At 42.5% G+C, this 17,253-nt stretch overlaps 1 protein-coding gene across 1 annotated transcript in view; it reads left to right on the plus strand.

Annotated features, from left to right (window-relative positions):
* adap1.L (ArfGAP with dual PH domains 1 L homeolog) overlaps positions 1–16,358 on the plus strand; it is a 107,003-nt gene extending 90,645 nt beyond the window's left edge. Inside the window, 7 exon segments of the mRNA NM_001093532.1 lie at positions 4,759–4,871; positions 6,418–6,564; positions 10,905–10,988; positions 11,756–11,818; positions 12,201–12,272; positions 12,426–12,654; positions 15,184–16,358. Coding sequence (NP_001087001.1) covers positions 4,759–4,871; positions 6,418–6,564; positions 10,905–10,988; positions 11,756–11,818; positions 12,201–12,272; positions 12,426–12,654; positions 15,184–15,212 — 737 coding nt within the window. The 3' untranslated portion in view covers positions 15,213–16,358.
* The last annotated feature ends 895 nt before the right edge of the window (positions 16,359–17,253 follow it).

Genomic DNA, 17,253 nt, shown 5'->3' on the forward strand with positions numbered 1-17,253 from the left:
TATATGAAATCATAAAAAGAAGGAAAGATAAAATCACTGGGGGGGGTTAAGCTATTAGTCACCCCGTAATGATTCTAGTCACTTACTTTCTACCCCATGCTGGCTCTTCTCTCTATCCAACCAGCCTTGGTTATTGTTTGCGGAGCACAGTCATCTTCATCCGGTTTTCCCGGTGCCTTCCATTGTGCTTCTGAGATCTCTGTGCTGCACATGTGTCCTTCTAGAATTAGTGCAGGGGACTCCTGGGAGAATGAAAGAATATGGTGATATGTGTTCAGCAATTATTATAATACCTTGGGCTGGGAGAAGCAGGCAAATGACTGGCTGCTGATCCCCACTGATTTTACCTTGCCTTCTCCCTAAATGTCTACCCTGTGCTTTCCTGAGTAATGTTGCATAGAGGGTCTGCAGCTGCTTGTCAGCACACATATCTGACCCCAATCCCTCCCTCCTACCTGCTATAACAGCTCAGTGCCCCTGTTCCCAGGGACACCCAAAAAACAAAACCAATGGGTTGGCATGTCTGTACACATGTCAGTTACAATACAGTTGTTATATCTATACAAATAGGTCTGTGCTTTATGGCATTTCTGGGGACAACCATATCAATATGAAGCAGTTTGACTCATGGGCTGATAACAGTAAAGTCATCTTGTGTAGGATCAGTGGATAAAATAGACGTTTATATATCCTGAACCATATATTTATGCCGTGTATCTGCCAGCAACATTTATGGCCAAGATCATGCTGCTATGAAGAGGGGGTTCTAGAAAGCCTGTATTCAGTATTAGAGATTTATTTGCATGACAATGAAGGGTTAAAGTTCTGCTCATGCCAAACTGACAGCCACAGACCTTTGTAGTGCAATTCGGATGAATGTTAAACTGGCCATAGATGCAAAGGCTTTCCCATCTCCCGACCTGCCACTAACCATTCAGATTAAATTCTTACCATTCAGATCAAATAAAATAGTTAAAGAACAGATCAGAAATGTTCTGCCCCTGACAGCAATCGTACGATATCTATGTCAGACAAAGCTAGTGACAGTCTCCCACTGAAAATCATACGATCGGCAATACACGCAGAGATATTATCGGCAGTCGTCAGAAATGTTCTAACCTGTCCGATCAACCAAACGACGATCTCCGCTGGACGAAAAATGTCGGGACTCTCCACACGATCCGAAAATTCATACGATCGGATCTTTGTGTCTATGGCCAGCTTTATAGGTAGATTTAAGCATCCGCTATAATATAATTGTGGTATGTGCAGCATTCCCAGTTGCCCAGCTTTCTGCTTTCCCTTTCCTATTCGTTCACCTGCATCTAATGACATTACTGCCAAATTGCTCCATGGTTCCTTGGGTCCAATTATTGTTCTCACTCACATATAATGCCATTCTTTCCCCCCGCACTCCAGAGGATCCCAGCTTCAACCCGCAATCTTTTTGAATTCAGGAAAAATATCACATACTTGCTCTAGTTATCATGAATGACATTCAAAGTTGTGCTCACTGGTGACTGATTTATTGAGACTTATTTCCCTACTTCTTGCCCTACTACACTATGGTATCGCAGCGTAGCTTTTGGAAATGTGACAATGTCCTCTAATGATTGTGCCAGTGTCATTTCAACCTGTTACTTCGTGCAGGAAGGCTGCTGTTAGTATAACACATAAAATGGCACAATCTATTGTTACCAATACGTGTGTACAACTTCAGACTTTCACCAGAAGAGCTCAGTTCTTGCTTTGACCCAGCAACCTTCAGGTTTGTCTCCAAGAACACTCCTAGGCATCGTCACACACTTTTACATCTTACAAGGAAAAAAATACAGTAGAACCCCCATTTTAAATTTTTCAGGGGACTAGAAAACAATGGTGTAAAATCAGGGAAATGTATGATGCATAATATATAGGTGGGACCACAAAACAACAATGTAAAATGAGGGAAAATGTAAAATCAGGGGATGTAAAATTGAGGTTCCACTGTATTATTGTGTGTAACTGGTCAGCTTTTGTAGACAGAAGACCTTTAGCTGGACATGAGCCATCCATTCTTTCTTTCCACAGACTTGATGGCTCAGCCAGTTGATACCACATGGGCACAGTGTAATCACTGCCAACTCTTGGCAATACACCACCCACAATGAGTATCTAGACAGTGTCCCTGCCTCACCTGACTTGCTAAGGTAGCCATTGGTTGTAGGGTGGTTTTGACCACATTTTAGTTTAAGGCAGGGGTTCACAGCCTTCTTTTATCCATGAGTCAAATTTAAATGTAAAACAAGTTGGGGAGCAACACCATCATGTAAATCGTTCCATGGATGCCAAAGAAGGGCTGTGATTGGCTATTTGGTAACCCCTATGTGGACTTTCAGCCTACAGGAGACTCTGTTTGGCAGTACACCTGGTTATTATGCAACAAAAACTTGCCTCCAAGCCAGGAATTCAAAAATAAGCATCTGCTTCGAGGCCCCTAGGAGCAACATCCAAGGGGTTGGAGAGTAACGTGTTGCACACAAGCCACTGGTTGGAGATCACTGGTTTAAGGGCATGCACGGTCTCAACATATTGAAAACATTATTCTCCTAGTTATAAAGTTATAAACATGGAACACTGTTTTGACCTAGAAAGCAAGAGATGGTTGACTTGACTTCTTTTTATGAAGTTCTAACAGCTGCTTCACCCATTGAAATAAAGAAACAGAATGGGGTTCTCATACTGACTCCAAAACCAAAATCTTTCCTGGTGCGCCACCGTTAGGTTCCTGTGTTAATACTTTTATAACGGTTCTAACTAAGACATTTGTCATGCTGTGCCAATACCTTTATAAGTATTCAGGGCATTCAGTGTATTCATGGGGGAAGAAGCACCCAGGTCTCTGTGCTCCATCCACATCCACTTCCAACTCTCGTGTGAAACCTTTCTATCTCTCTTAACCTCGTCAAAGAAAAACTCAGATCCTTTTGGAACAGTAGAACATTATCTGGTCCAGTCCTGGAACTTCAAAACCAGTGCCTAAACCTTGGTGGTACTTTTGCCCTTTTTGCATTTGTCTGTTATACATCAGCTTAGATTGTATGCTGTAAGGTTCAGGAATGTAAAACTTTGTCTCGTACCACATACCACACATCGGCGTATTTATACATATTTATTATAATGTTTGTCCACCCTGTGTGTCCTTGTGTACAGTCCTGCGTTTCCTAGTAACTATATGTAAATACAGTTCTACATACACACATATAGATATGTAGATATGTAGATATATAAATACACCCTGCCTGTCTGTTGGTAAATGAGTGCTGGTGTTTTCCAAACTTCAGAGCAGTTGATAATCCACCTATCTCATCTCCATCAGAAGTTAAAACAATCAACATAATTGCTTTTTTACAATAGTCACAGTCTGAATGTTATCACTTGCATGCTATGTGACTTCCCTTTTCCCATGTGCTTGTCAGATAATAAATTATAATAGAGTTATAAGTATGAGGTGTAAGTATGCGGATGTGGACTGCAGAATCACAAAGAAGGGAAATGTCATATTTATTGTTTGTATATTCAATATTTTCCTCTGTGGGTGGTGATTTACCTGTCCTGTCAATGAAGGATGGAATTAATGGATAGACTTTTTGCCTTCTGGTTCTTGTATCTCACATTGTCCTTCTGTTCTCCTGATAGCCATGCTACTCAAGCTTAATTGGCTCCATGTAGTCTTGTGCTAGGTGTGAACAATGCTCAGAAGGTGGACAGAACCATTATGAAGGATTGGAGATGATTTATTAAAAACTGACTCTTCTTCAACGCACCTGATACATGAGATATGTTGCATGAACATTTGTTGTGGTTTTCCGTTCTTCGTACTTATCATTTTTGAGCGTGAAGAAGATGCCCCAAGGAAATATTTCCTCATTGAACTATGTTCCTATGCACTTTAAGGGTAAAACTTGAGAATTATCGGCAACTCTTAAAAAAACTTGAATAAGTGGAGTGATGGAAAGGCTCCAACTTAAACACACTCAGTTCTATAAGCAAGAAGACAATAAAAACATTCTTAATGGCTTCAGACTTTCCTAATGGAGTTGGTACAGGATAAAAATAGCTGGATCTGGAGCTGCAATGTGGATGTGAGAATTGTTATGACTCTAGAGCCAGACTGGATATACTGTATCTAGCTAGGTAAATGGGGCCCATCTGTAACTAGATTTGACAACCCCTCCCCACAATATTCTGCACTATGTTAGAGTTTTGAGTTGTGTTAAATTGTACATTTTAAAAGCGTGGTGGGTGGTGGGTCAACGGCAATAAAAATTATGACATTCATTTGGCTGCGACACAGAGTGGGTACTGCAGCTACTTTGCAGTCCAGTCACATGACATGCATGAACCAACGACCCTACTAGTTAAATCAGAAATTTGCTAATAGTAGGCGCCTCCTCTATGGCTAATAAAGTCTATATTGCCCACTTACTTCAGATTTTGGAAGTATTAGGGAACTATGTAAGGTGCAAGCTTTCCTCTTGCCCTTTTTGTACCATAGAATCTCTTAGTTTTCCTTGCCTGGTTATGGGATCTCAATTGGCCTGTCTTTCTTGGAGAAGGAGTGAGGAGCTAGAGGAGGTGTTTATTAGTATTACTTTTCAACTTGAATCATTATTTACATTAAGACAGTAGGTTAGCCACTAGGATCCAAAATAAAATATGTCTTGCTGGAATGATTAAACTGTTGGTGCTCTAATGTTGGGTTCCTCTCTCTGACAGGTTATAGAGAAGGACTTCTCTGGAAGCGAGGACGAGACAATGGGCAGTTTCTAAGCCGAAAATTTGTCCTTTCCGAACGGGAAGGAGCATTAAAATATTTTAACAAAAATGATGTGAGTATGTAGAGAGGTTTTCATACATGTAGTGCCCAGAATATTTTCCCTGTTGCCTTTGTTATTAAGTTGCCACCATGTTTTCTGCTTTGGCCAAAACTCTAGTTTGAAAACTGGTCTGAGGTTGATACGGATCAAAAGGAAATTACTAAATGATGAAGCCAAAGCACCCTGTGTGCTGCCAACCTTCTAGACACCCTAGTGAATGTACTAGAATCAATAATAAATCAATCTGACCAAGGCTGACCAGAGTAACATGGAGATCCTATTGATATCCCATGTGAGAAATCAAGTGAAGAGCCAAGAACGCTGGGAGTGATAAAAGACATCATATCAGCCATGAAGAGGCCTGCTCTGAGTTCAGTCTGAAGATGTTGTCTGCTGCAGAGAAACACAGGGCCGTACTTCTGAACCTTGGTTCCCCAGAAATTGTTGAACTCCCATATATAACATTTAATCTAGGCTTAGAACCTGGTCATGGTTGTATTGCAGAATAATCAGGGAACCCAAGTTTACAGAACAGGTGTATAGGACTTAAAACTATAAACCACATAAGGTTTGCCTGTGATTGGTCTAATTGTTCATTGTATTTGGAGGGCTTATGATTTTGGGTTTCAAAAATGAACTTTTTTAAAAAAAAAATGTTTCCCATAGAATATTGATTCTTGCGTGATGCTATAAAGGTTTCCATCATTTAATAGCATAAGCGGCTGGACTGAGTGGTATCTGGTAACACAGAAGTAGTGAGAACATCTGGGTCCCCTTCGCTAGAAACCAATGGCCATGAGTGTGGAACACGTTGTTTGCTATGAAAAACAAGCATTTGTGGAACTGGATAACAATTGTCTGCTGACCCGGGATTACAGAGATGCCATTATCACTTACACAATGAGCCATTGTTTATGTCTTGGGTGAAACGTCATGTTTGTAGTCAGAATGCAAAACCAATGCAGGAGCAGGGCAAACACTATGTCGGATTTAACAAAAGGTCAACACAAAATGTGCGGAACAGAAAACACGGATGCTCTTTGTATGTCATAAATGATGAGATCAGAGGCATTTCTGGTAATAGCAGCAGATCCTCCAGGAATTCTCAGTTTATATAAAGATGCTCATCAATGGCCCCAGCTGCTCCCAGAAACCCAAATATTCCTGCTCCCAATTGACTTGTCAAGACCCTTTTGCCTGTAGTAAAGTGAAGCAGCTGTCTGGGAGCATGGAGGGACTACTACTGCTGCTGCTCCCCTGATCACTTTATAGTAGATGTGCATTGCAATGCAGAATAAGACTGGGATTTGGGCAAAGCAGCAATATTCTATATATATATTATGTTTGGATTGGATTTCAAAGTAGCAGTTAGGTGTGGAGGCAGCACAATTCCAGTACACTATGTGGCATTAGAGTTGGGGCATGTTATGCACTTATATTATAGGTTATTAAAATATACTGCAAACATTTCCTTTGCATTGATTTAGCTGAAAGTTTCATTGGGAAGGCACTGTCTCTCTTTGCAGACTGAACTGTGAATATATAAATGTATTTCCAGGCAAGGGAGCCCAAAGCCTTTATGAAGATTGAATATATAAACGCCACTTTCCAGCCGACCAAGATCGGGAACCCAAACGGCCTGCAAATTACCTACTTGAAGGACAACAGTACAAGGAATATCTTTGTGTATCACGAGGATGGGAAGGTAAGCGCCTAAAGAAAAGGGGAGCATAGACTGTAATAATGGGGTTTCTGTTAGAGCAGGAGATACTTGTGCCCTTCGTACCTTGTTGTCTGTAGAGGCGCAAAAACATGGAACACATTCTACAACTACTAATTCAAAAACATTCTCCTGGAATTGGCTGCACCCACCCGAATCATCCTTTTTGGTGTCAGAGGTTATAAAACGGGGATCCCCAACCTTTTTTACCTGTGAGCCAAATGTAAAAAGAGTTGGGGAGCAACACAAGCATGAAAATAGTTCCAGGGGATTCCTTATAAGGGCTGTGATTGTATATTTGGTAGCCCCTATGTGGACTGGCATCTTACAGGAGGCTCTGTTTGGCAGTACACCTGTTTTTTATTCAACCAATTCAAAAATAAGCACCTGCGATGAGGCCACTGGGAGCAACATCCAAGGGGTTGGTGAGTAACATGTTGCTCATGAGCCACTGGTTGGGGATCACTGTTATAACCCAGAGCAGGGCTGTCCAACTGGCAGCCCGCAACCCCCCCTTCTGTGGCCCCCCACATGCTTACCATATGTAGGTAGGTATCACTACAGAGATAAACTGGCCACTGCATTGTTTAAACCTCAAATTCAGACTCTAATCCCTTGTATTGTTCACACTTGTGACACCTCTATTATTTATATCCTAACGCCTGTACTGTTCACACCTGAGACCCAGACTGAAACTGCCCACATTGTTCACCTGTTCACACCTTATTCAAAATGCTAATGGGGCACCAGCACTGTGTCACTGTATGATAGCTTTCCCTGTCTCCTGCTCTGTTCTGCCTTCCCTCCCTGTGTGTGTGTGTCATTCTCTGCTTGCCCAGTGCTGCTTGTGTGTGTGCCATTCTCTGATTGCCCAGTGCTGCTTGTGTGTGCCATTCTCTGCTTGCCCAGTGCTGCTTTTGTGTACCATTCTCTGCTTGCCCAGTGCTGCTTGTTTGTGCCATTCTCTGCTTGCCCAGTGCTGCTTGTCTGTGCCATTCTCTGCTTGCCCAGTGCTGCTTGTGTGTGCCATTCTCTGCTTGCCCAGTGCTGCTTGTGTGTGCCATTCTCTGCTTGCCCAGTGCTGCTTGTTTGTGCCATTCTCTGCTTGCCCAGTGCTGCTTGTGTGTACCATTCTCTGCTTGCCCAGTGCTGCTTGTTTGTGCCATTCTCTGCTTGCCCAGTGCTGCTTGTCTGTGCCATTCTCTGCTTGCCCAGTGCTGCTTGTCTGTGCCATTCTCTGCTTGCCCAGTGCTGCTTGTGTGTGCCATTCTCTGCTTGCCCAGTGCTGCTTGTGTGTGCCATTCTCTGCTTGCCCAGTGCTGCTTGTGTGTGCCATTCTCTGCTTGCCCAGTGCTGCTTGTGTGTGCCATTCTCTGCTTGCCCAGTGCTGCTTGTGTATGCCATTCTCTGCTTGCCCAGTGCTGCTTGTGTGTGCCATTCTCTGCTTGCCCAGTGCTGCTTGTGTGTGCCATTCTCTGCTTGCCCAGTGCTGCTTGTGTGTGCCATTCTCTGCTTACTCAGTGCTGCTTGTGTGTACCATTCTCTGCTTACTCAGTGCTGCTTGTTTGTGCCATTCTCTGCTTGCCCAGTGCTGCTTGTGTGTGGCATTCTCTGCTTACTCAGTGCTGCTTGTTTGTGCCATTCTCTGCTTGCCCAGTGCTGCTTGTGTGTGCCATTCTCTGCTTGCCCAGTGCTGCTTGTGTATGCCATTCTCTGCTTGCCCAGTGCTGCTTGTGTGTGCCATTCTCTGCTTACTCAGTGCTGCTTGTGTGTACCATTCTCTGCTTACTCAGTGCTGCTTGTTTGTGCCATTCTCTGCTTGCCCAGTGCTGCTTGTGTGTGGCATTCTCTGCTTACTCAGTGCTGCTTGTGTGTGGCATTCTCTGCTTACTCAGTGCTGCTTGTTTGTGCCATTCTCTGCTTGCCCAGTGCTGCTTGTGTGTGGCATTCTCTGCTTACTCAGTGCTGCTTGTGTGTGGCATTCTCTGCTTACTCAGTGCTGCTTGTTTGTGCCATTCTCTGCTTGCCCAGTGCTGCTTGTGTGTGGCATTCTCTGCTTACTCAGTGCTGCTTGTTTGTGCCATTCTCTGCTTGCCCAGTGCTGCTTGTGTGTGCCATTCTCTGCTTGCCCAGTGCTGCTTGTGTATGCCATTCTCTGCTTGCCCAGTGCTGCTTGTGTATGCCATTCTCTGCTTGCCCAGTGCTGCTTGTGTGTGCCATTCTCTGCTTACTCAGTGCTGCTTGTGTGTACCATTCTCTGCTTACTCAGTGCTGCTTGTTTGTGCCATTCTCTGCTTGCCCAGTGCTGCTTGTGTGTGGCATTCTCTGCTTACTCAGTGCTGCTTGTGTGTGGCATTCTCTGCTTACTCAGTGCTGCTTGTTTGTGCCATTCTCTGCTTGCCCAGTGCTGCTTGTGTGTGCCATTCTCTGCTTGCCCAGTGCTGCTTGTGTGTGCCATTCTCTGCTTGCCCAATGCTGCTTGTGTATGCCATTATCTGCTTGCCCAGTGCTACTTGTTTGTGCCATTCTCTGCTTGCCCAGTGCTGCTTGTGTGTGCCATTCTCTGCTTGCCCAGTGCTGCTTGTGTGTGCCATTCTCTGCTTGCCCAATGCTGCTTGTGTATGCCATTATCTGCTTGCCCAGTGCTACTTGTTTGTGCCATTCTCTGCTTGCCCAGTGCTGCTTGTGTGTGCCATTCTCTGCTTGCCCAGTGCTACTTGTTTGTGCCATTCTCTGCTTGCCCAGTGCTGCTTGTGTGTGCCATTCTCTGCTTGCCCAGTGCTGCTTGTGTGTGCCATTCTCTGCTTGCCCAATGCTGCTTGTGTATGCCATTATCTGCTTGCCCAGTGCTACTTGTTTGTGCCATTCTCTGCTTGCCCAGTGCTGCTTGTGTGTGCCATTCTCTGCTTGCCCAGTGCTACTTGTTTGTGCCATTCTCTGCTTGCCCAGTGTTGCTTGTTTGTGCCATTCTCTGCTTGCCCAGCGCTGCTTGTGTGTGCCATTCTCTGGGGGTTTGTTAGCATTTGGAAATTGTTGTTAAGGGCCCCTAAGGTGTTTAATCATGTGTTGGGGGGTTGCTGTATTATCCACAAGGGAGGATGAGGCATAGGGATTTAAGGGTATGTTTTTAACATAACTTAAATTTTTCACATATGAGTGATGAGGGATTTCCCTGCAGTGAGCAACAACCATTTGTTTTTTTTGGTGTGCTACCACTGTTAATGTGGATATGATCTTAAAAGTTCTTGTGGTAATGTGGGTGTGGTTTACAGTGGGTGTGGTTTAAAAGGGGCGTGGCCAACACTGACTTCTATTATCGGCCCTCCACCACATAGGGCAGTAAAATTTTGGCCCTCGGTACCATAGAAGTTGGACAGCACTGACCCAGAGCATGCCTGCTGGAGAAGACACGTTATCAGGTGTCATTTGACCAGATCATTCACAGCTATGGGGGGAGAAAATTCCATAGGTGATGCTGTAAAATGACATATACCTGTGCTGTATTTTTGGCATGTAGGGTACTGCTATGACCTTAGTGAAATGCCAGGGCCTATTATGAAAGTGCCACCCAGTAACGTGCTGAAGGGAGTAAAAATGGAAAAAGAAATGGTGAGGAAGAATAATAGAGGGGAAAGGGAGAGCCCATGAAAGGGGTAAAGACAATGGAACAGACCCCACAACTTTGGTGAGAACAGGGGTCCCAGTATGGACCTGTCTGATGTCAGGCTAGAAATTACTGTCGAATTTTCATTCTAAACAAGACACACGTTACTTATTTGGCAAAGTATAAAGAGGTTTCGGGGATTGGTTCTAATTTATCAGTTGGCCAGTAAATAATCTGGTGGCAATTTCTGTGATATCGGAGCCCTAAATACCCTGCAGGCTGGGCTGTAATAATCAGTGTAGCACATTCAGTGTGTGTATTCTTGCACTGAATCACAGGCTTGTGTACTCTCTGATATCAACCTGCACCTGATACCTGGGAAGGGCATTTCTGCTGGGAGTTTCCTCGTTCTTATAATAACGCTCAGTAATAAAGGTCACGCAATGTGACACTGGCTGCTATATGCCACAACACCACAGCGCCACCTACTGGACAATAACAATGTTTGCGTCCCAAGCACTAGAAAGAGTATTTGGCAGAATACAGATTAAAATACAATGGAAACAGAAACTCGCAGGGTCGTGAAACCTCCAATTTCCTCTTTTAATTATATTACAGTGGTCTAAAAGTTTTACCAGTTCCCCTAATCCGTTACAACTCACTTTGTGCATTGTTCTGTGCAACAAACTCAGCCCATAAACAATTGAATTATTATTTACAGGAGATTGTAGATTGGTTCAATGCCATACGAGCTGCACGCTTTCACTACTTACAAGTGGCTTATCCCCGTGCCCGGGACGTTGAGGTGAGTGTTACAGTTAAGCCCAGACAAGGAGCAACATGTCTATTGCAGTGTTTCATTCAAGCTACTCATCGCTACATTACTGGAAAGTGAGGTTACTGATGCTGCAGGACTGGTTATTAATTGGCACTGCTGCAGACTGCAATGTAAATCTAAATTAATTCCTAATTAGCATTGTGTATTTTAGAGAGTTTTTGTTTTTAAAGGGCATGTAAAGTCTAAAATAGAATAAGGCTAGAAATGCTGTATTCAATCATAGTTATGAACAGCAGGGGGAGCCCCCGCCTTACTTCCGAGCCATGCAGAACTCAAGCAGCTTTGTTTATGACGATCCCTAAGCAGCCCAGACCACACTGAGCATGTGCACAGTCTTAGTCTTGCAAAGATGTTTAACAAAGTTACAAGATGGTGACCCCCTGTAGCCAACTTTGAAAGCATAAATTATTTGTTTGATTAGGCTTGAGGTGCAGTAAGTTCATGTTTATATTTATTATACAAAATACCACATTTCTAGCCTTATTTTATTTTAGACTTTACATGCCCTTTAAGTAATATAAGGACTCATTTATCAAGTCCATTTCTACCTTATAGAAATAGAGGGGCCCAACAAAGTTTGTATTCCAAAGAGATTAATTTGGATAACGAATAAAGGCTTCTAAATGCCATTTCATGTAAATATATAGTTTAACAGCTATAAACTCATTCAGTAAAACAGTATTTCAGTCTCTGTGTAACCCTGAATCTGCACATTGTCCAACTTTCCCTTTCAGCTGGTGCCAAAACTGACAAGGAATTTTCTGAAAGAAGGATTCATGGAAAAAACTGGTCCAAAGGTCTGTGAATTGATCTCTTCTTACCTAGCAGGGGGTTTGGGGATAAGAGCAGACACGTGGAATGATTTTATTTAGGGGGTTGTTATAGGGAAACAATAAAAGCATTAGAGACAGTACACACTTTTACAATGGCACAGTAGGGTATTTATCAGCTTTAGTAGCTGCAGTTGTTCCTCCTAAAAAGAAGCAGCAAAAATATATGTAGAACGTTCTCCAGGGCTGGGGCAATGAAGAATAGTCCAGAGTGCTAAATGCCATCTCCTCTGGAATGACAGTTACCCAACTATTAAACATAGGGATCAGCTAACAGTTCAAAACTTGATCTATACTGCATTGTATTTCATATGAAAAATATTCATGCTTTTATCACTGATTTCTGTAGCATACAGAAGGCTTTAAAAAACGATGGTTTACTCTGGACGACAGAAGGTTAATGTACTTCAAAGATCCATTGGTAAGTCGACTTTGTTCACGTAAAATGATATCGATACATACAATATATTTATCAGATCCACAGACAACTGCAGCCGTCCATAGGATCATATAGGGATTCTTTGAGTGAGGTGTGTGTCTAGTCTTAATGTGCTGCTGTGTAAATGTTCCGCAGGACGCATTCGCCAAAGGAGAGGTTTTTATTGGGAGTGCAGAGAACAACTACGAAGTACAAGAAGGACTTCCAAGCTCCACGCAGGGGAACCACTGGCAGTACGGCATCACTATAGTCACTCCGGATAGGAAGTTCTTGTTTGCATGTGAGACTGACTCTGATCGTGCCGAGTGGATGGCGGCTTTCAGAACAGTTCTCAGTCGGCCTATGCTCCCACAGGAATTTGCAGGTAGGGAAATATCATATTAGAAACTGTGATATATTATTGCCAAAGGAAAGATAATCAAGATATTTAGCTGGTGGGACAAAATTATGGTGTGACCCTGTATTACAACAGTGATCCCATACCTGTAGTGCTGGCTCTCTAGGGAGACCCAAAGCAGTTGATACCTTCCAGACTAATGGAAAACTTGGTTGATTTTGGAAATTAGTGTTTCTTTGAGATGGTGCTAGAGTTCCCAGTGCAATAAGATAAGGTGCTAGAGTTTCCAGTACAATAAAATAAGGTGCTAGAGTTCCCAGTGCAATAAGATAAGGTGCTAGAGTTTCCAGTGCAATAGGATAAGGTGCTAGAGTTTCCAGTACAATAAGATAAGGTGCTAGAGTTTCCAGTGCAATAAGATAAGGTGCTAGAGTTTCCAGTGCAATAGGATAAGGTGCTAGAGTTTCCAGTACAATAAGATAAGGTGCTAGAGTTTCCAGTGCAATAAGATAAGGTGCTAGAGTTTCCAGTGCAATAAGATAAGGTGCTAGAGTTTCCAGTGCAATAAGATAAGGTGCTAGAGTTTCCAGTGCAATAAGATAAGGTGCTAGAGTTTCCAGTGCAATAAGATTAGGTGCTAGAGTTTCCAGTGCAATAAGATAAGGTGCTAGAGTTTCCAGTGCAATAAAATAAGGTGCTAGAGTTTCCAGTACAATAAGATAAGGTGCTAGAGTTTCCAGTGCAATAAGATAAGATGCTAGAGTTTCCAGTGCGATAAGATAAAGTGCTAAAGTTTCCAGTGCAATACAATAAGGTGCTAGAGTTTCCAGGGCAATAAGATAAGGTGCTAGAGTTTCCAGTGCAATAAGATAAGGTGGTGGAGTTTCCAGTGCAATAAGATAAGGTGCTAAAGTGTCCAGTGCAATAAGATAAGGTGCTAGAGTTTCCAGTGCAATAAGATAAGGTGCTAGAGTTTCCAGTGCAATAAGATAAGGTGCTAGAGTTTCCACTGCAATAAGATAAGGTGCTAGAGTTTCCACTGCAATAAGATAAGGTGCTAGAGTTTCCAGTGCAATAAGATAAAGTGCTAAAGTTTCCAGTGCAATAAGATAAGGTGCTAGAGTTTCCAGTACAATAAGATAAGGTGCTAGGGTTTCCAGTGCAATAAGATAAGGTGCTAGAGTTTCCAGTGCAATAAGATAAGGTGCTAGAGTTTCCAGTGCAATAGGATAAGGTGCTATAGTTTCCACTGCAATAAGATAAGGCGCTAGAGTTTCCAGTACAATAAGATAAGGTGCTAGAGTTTCCAGTGCAATAAGATAAGTTGGTGGAGTTTCCAGTGCAATAAGATAAGGTGCTAGAGTTTCCAGTGCAATAAGATAAGTTGGTGGAGTTTCCAGTGCAATAAGATAAGGTGCTAGAGTTCCCAGTGCAATAAGATAAGGTGCTAGAGTTTCCAGTGCAATAAGATAAGGTGCTAGAGTTTCCAGTGCAATAAGATAAGGTGCTAGAGTTTCCAGTGCAATAAGATAAGTTGGTGGAGTTTCCAGTGCAATAAGATAAGGTGATCGAGTTTCCAGTGCAATAAGATAAGGTGCTAGAGTTTCCAGTGCAATAAGATAAGTTGGTGGAGTTTCCAGTGCAATAAGATAAGGTGCTAGAGTTCCCAGTGCAATAAGATAAGGTGCTAGAGTTTCCAGTGCAATAAGATAAGGTGCTAGAGTTTCCAGTGCAATAAGATAAGGTGCTAGAGTTCCCAGTGCAATACAATAAGGTGCTAGAGTTTCCAGGGCAATAAGATAAGGTGCTAGAGTTTCCAGTGCAATAAGATAAGGTGCTCGAGTTTCCAGTGCAATAAGATAAGGTGCTCGAGTTTCCAGTGCAATAAGATAAGGTGCTCGAGTTTCCAGTGCAATAAGATAAGGTGCTCGAGTTTCCAGTGCAATAAGATAAGGTGCTCGAGTTTCCAGTGCAATAAGATAAGGTGCTAGAGTTTCCACTGCAATAAGATAAGGTGCTAGAGTTTCCAGTGCGATAAGATAAAGTGCTAAAGTTTCCAGTGCAATAAGATAAGGTGCTAGAGTTTCAAGTACAATAAGATAAGGTGCTAGAGTTCCAGTGCAATAAGATAAGGTGGTGGAGTTTCCAGTGCAATAAGATAAGGTGCTAAAGTTTCCAGTGCAATAAGATAAGGTGCTAGAGTTTCCAGTGCAATAAGATAAGGTGCTAGAGTTTCCAGTGCAATAAGATAAGGTGCTAGAGTTTCCACTGCAATAAGATAAGGTGCTAGAGTTTCCACTGCAATAAGATAAGGTGCTAGAGTTTCCAGTGCAATAAGATAAAGTGCTAAAGTTTCCAGTGCAATAAGATAAGGTGCTAGAGTTTCCAGTACAATAAGATAAGGTGCTAGAGTTTCCAGTGCAATAAGATAAGGTGGTGGAGTTTCCAGTGCAATAAGATAAGGTGCTAGATGTTGGATGGGGCACCCAATTTTATGTGTGTTACTGCAGCGCTGGAGATGCTCAGCTAACATTATCATACGTATCTTTGTTTCAGTGGAAGCTCACTTCAAGCATAAACCATAGAAGAAGGAAATTCCGCATCTGTTTACAAATGCACAAGGTTTACAGCCAAGAAAAATGAATTCACCTACACAAATGACTGAAAATATGGGGGAAGCTCACTAATAATAAAAAGAACAAAAGCTACGTTTGTTCCAAGCTCCAGTCTGGGTCTGCTGGAACCCACTTGGATTTCCATGTTTCACTACACTTGTTTGAGGAAGTGCTAAGAGTTTGCCAGTATTGTCTCCAGGCCATGAACACGTGAGCTCTAGTGCCAAATCCCGAAACAGGAACCGCACCGCGTCTGTGAATCTGCACCAGTTATTTCTCTGTGTGTCGGGAATGGAGCACTCACTCATTTGCATTGATAAGGGAAATACACAGGCAGGACTTTTATTTGCACTCTTGGAGCCTGGATTTCTCCACCAATCCAACTGTACATATTCCATCGCCTCAACATCTCATTCAGCATCGGAACCAAGACCAACGGGCCCACCGTTTCATTATTGGAACCACTTTCCATATTGGAGTCACTTACAGAATTGAAACCAAGAACAGCCAACAGGATTCCATTGCTGCAAAATATTGGGCAACTTAGGGTTTCATCCATATAGAAATGGTCTATCAGTGATAACTGGGGCTTCGTCCTTTCATTTCATAGGATGAAGTGTAAGGACATAGCTGATTGTACTCAGAGAACATTTCTTCCTTGCTTATTTACATTTAGACTTCTGAGAAGCAGGTACCATATTGTTTGCTGCAGCAACAGAATCGGAATCTCTTAAAGGGGAACAATCGCGAAAATGAAAATTCAATATAAGATACAGCATACTGAAATAAGAGGTTTTCTAAATATAATCAATTAAAAATGATGTTCAGTTTCTGAAATAATCAAGTTTATCTTCACTATTCCTCTCTCAGCATCTGCTTCTCCTCATTCGGTCTTCATTCAGGAGTTGGGTGTCAGATTTTCATTGACAGTTAGATCCAATATATCTTATTGGGGGCTCCTTTTGCTAGAGTCCTGCGCTGAACCAATTTGTTAAACCCAAACCCAGACCCGCAACACACACATACTTACCCGCTTGGACCCGCTACCCGACCCGAGAAACAGGAAGAGCTGTCATTGTAAACCGGAAGTGACATCATTAGAAGTAGGCATGATCAGAAAAAAAAAGGAGTAAAACTGTCTATTGAGAAGACCTGCGACCCGCAAACCCGGAGAACGGCCGACCCGCGTCTATACCCGCTCCCGAAACTTCTACCTGCAACCCGCAGGATTTTGTGGGTAACCCGGGGGTACCCGACCCGCTGCAGGACTACCTTTTGCCTAGAAGATGTATTAGAGCCCACTCTATTAAAATCACCAGACATCATGTCTCTCTACATGCAGAAATTGTGCAAAAGGCAGTTATTTTGTTAGATTTTGTTTGTACTGGAATCAGTTATTTGAGTGAGCTCTAATTAATCTGCTAGGAAAGGAAGCCCCCCTATAAGATATATTGGATCTAACTGTCAATAACTATCTGACACCCAACTCCTGCATGAAGAGAGAATGAAGAGAAACAGATGCTGAGAGAGGAATAGTAAAGATAAACTTTGGGTATAATCACATTCTAAATCATCTTTTGTGGTGGCTTTAAACTCGGTCACATCCATGAATCCCTGGAGCCAACCAATAACATTCTGCTTGTAAAAATGTATCCTCCCTAACCAGGTTCGGTTTCCCATCTCATTTTAAAAGGGAAATCTATTTTGTTTAATTAAGGTTTAATTAATGTAGACGTAAATCTATACATTCTGATATAGGATTGGCACCATCATCAGGAAAGGTACTGATGTTCTTGAGCAGATAGAATTGATCTTCAGTGGGAGGCAATATGGCACCTCTGTATTGTAGGGATATTCTATTCACACCGTAGGACATCTCGAGGCACATTTATTAAAGGTCGAATATCGAATTCATGTGAGTTATTTGAAACTATTTAATTTGAATATTCTCGAAATTCGATTGGGGGGTTATTTAATAGACTCGAACAAATTTCACCGACTCGAAAACATT

The sequence above is a fragment of the Xenopus laevis genome, chromosome 9_10L, assembly GCF_017654675.1.
Source record: "Xenopus laevis strain J_2021 chromosome 9_10L, Xenopus_laevis_v10.1, whole genome shotgun sequence".
Classification (NCBI taxonomy): domain Eukaryota; kingdom Metazoa; phylum Chordata; class Amphibia; order Anura; family Pipidae; genus Xenopus; species Xenopus laevis.